This window comes from Bison bison, unplaced genomic scaffold (assembly GCF_000754665.1).
Source record: "Bison bison bison isolate TAMUID 2011002044 unplaced genomic scaffold, Bison_UMD1.0 scf7180017854783, whole genome shotgun sequence".
Classification (NCBI taxonomy): domain Eukaryota; kingdom Metazoa; phylum Chordata; class Mammalia; order Artiodactyla; family Bovidae; genus Bison; species Bison bison.
In genome coordinates, this window is record NW_011485356.1 from 93,809 (window position 1) to 94,844 (window position 1,036).

Below are 1,036 nucleotides of genomic sequence, written 5' to 3' on the forward strand. Positions count from 1 at the left end.
CCAACTTCCCTTCCTGGGGCACCCACTCCCTCTCAAGCTTTGAGACGTGGGGGAGAAGTGGGACACGGGATTGAGGAAAGGGGACCACCCTCCCTTTCCCCAACAGCCCAGTGAATGGCCCTCTCCTGGGTCCTCAGAGTCTTATTGAGAGAACTGGAAAATCCAGTTGCCCAGCCACCCTCCCATCACCCCACACGCACCATTGCTCAGGACTGAGTGGGGAGCAGGAAGGCAGGCCGGTGAGGAGAGGCCAGCAGGCCTTCAGACATCTCTTCCAGCATCTGAGAAGCAAGGGGGTAGAGTCGCGATGGGGGCTGGGCTGCCCCTCGTCCTCCTCCTGACCCTCGTCGGCAGCTCACAGGGGGCAGGTGAGTCTGGAGGGCTACACACCTGGCCCCCAAGATGAGAAGTGGGTGAGAGAGACATGGAGGCACCCCGTAGTCCTGAGGTCCTGAGGGCTCAGGGCTGAACTGCAGCAAGAGGGTCTGGAAGGGATGAAAGACCTTGGGTTGGGGTGGGGCAGGAGGGGCGCCCGCACCCCTGAGGGAGCCTGTTCCTGGCAGCTGGGTCCTCAGCTGTGCATCTGGATCCCTAGGGCCAGGAATGACTTTGCAACTGAAGTTGAAGAACTCCCTTCTGGCAAATTCCTCCTACAATTCCAGCTTCCTGGACTTTCTCCAGAAGGTAGTCCTTTGGGAGGGAAACAGAGGGGGCTGTGTGAACTTGGAGTGTGTTTCTGCGTTGGTCTGGGCGGCTGGCCCCTCCAGGTGTGAGTGAGAGCCATCTTACACTTCGCCCTCTGGCCCTTTGTATCCCTCAGTTCTGCCTCCTCCTCCACCTCCCCTTGGGGACCAACGTCACCCTGCATCAAGCAGGGTCCTCACAGCACATCACCTGCAGAGTCTGAGAGCAGTCGAAGCCTGTGCCCTTCTCAGCTGGGGCATCCAGTCCCCGGAGAGCAGGCGCCATGCCCCGACCCTGTCTTCCAACAGGCCCTCACCCTGCTCAGTGGCAGTAAATATGCTGAATTCAGTGA

General features: G+C 59.9%; 1 protein-coding gene across 1 annotated transcript; it reads left to right on the forward strand.

The window, feature by feature from the left end:
* On the forward strand, window positions 1-1,036 carry SFTA2 (surfactant associated 2). The gene is made up of 3 exons (XM_010857204.1): window positions 1-368; window positions 596-684; window positions 821-1,036. The coding sequence occupies exons 1-3, from the start codon at window positions 308-310 to the stop codon at window positions 905-907; spliced, it is 237 nt and encodes a 78-aa protein (XP_010855506.1). The 5' UTR covers window positions 1-307; the 3' UTR covers window positions 908-1,036.

Excerpts from the sequence above, each read along its gene's own strand:
- SFTA2 (XM_010857204.1), top strand. The coding sequence starts at position 308 with ATGGGGGCTGGGCTGCCCCTCGTCCTCCTCCTGACCCTCGTCGGCAGC. Across the intron at positions 369-595 it reads CGGCAGCTCACAGGGGGCAG|GGCCAGGAATGACTTTGCAA; the intron begins GTGAGTCTGGAG and ends CTGGATCCCTAG. Across the intron at positions 685-820 it reads TCCTGGACTTTCTCCAGAAG|TTCTGCCTCCTCCTCCACCT; the intron begins GTAGTCCTTTGG and ends TGTATCCCTCAG.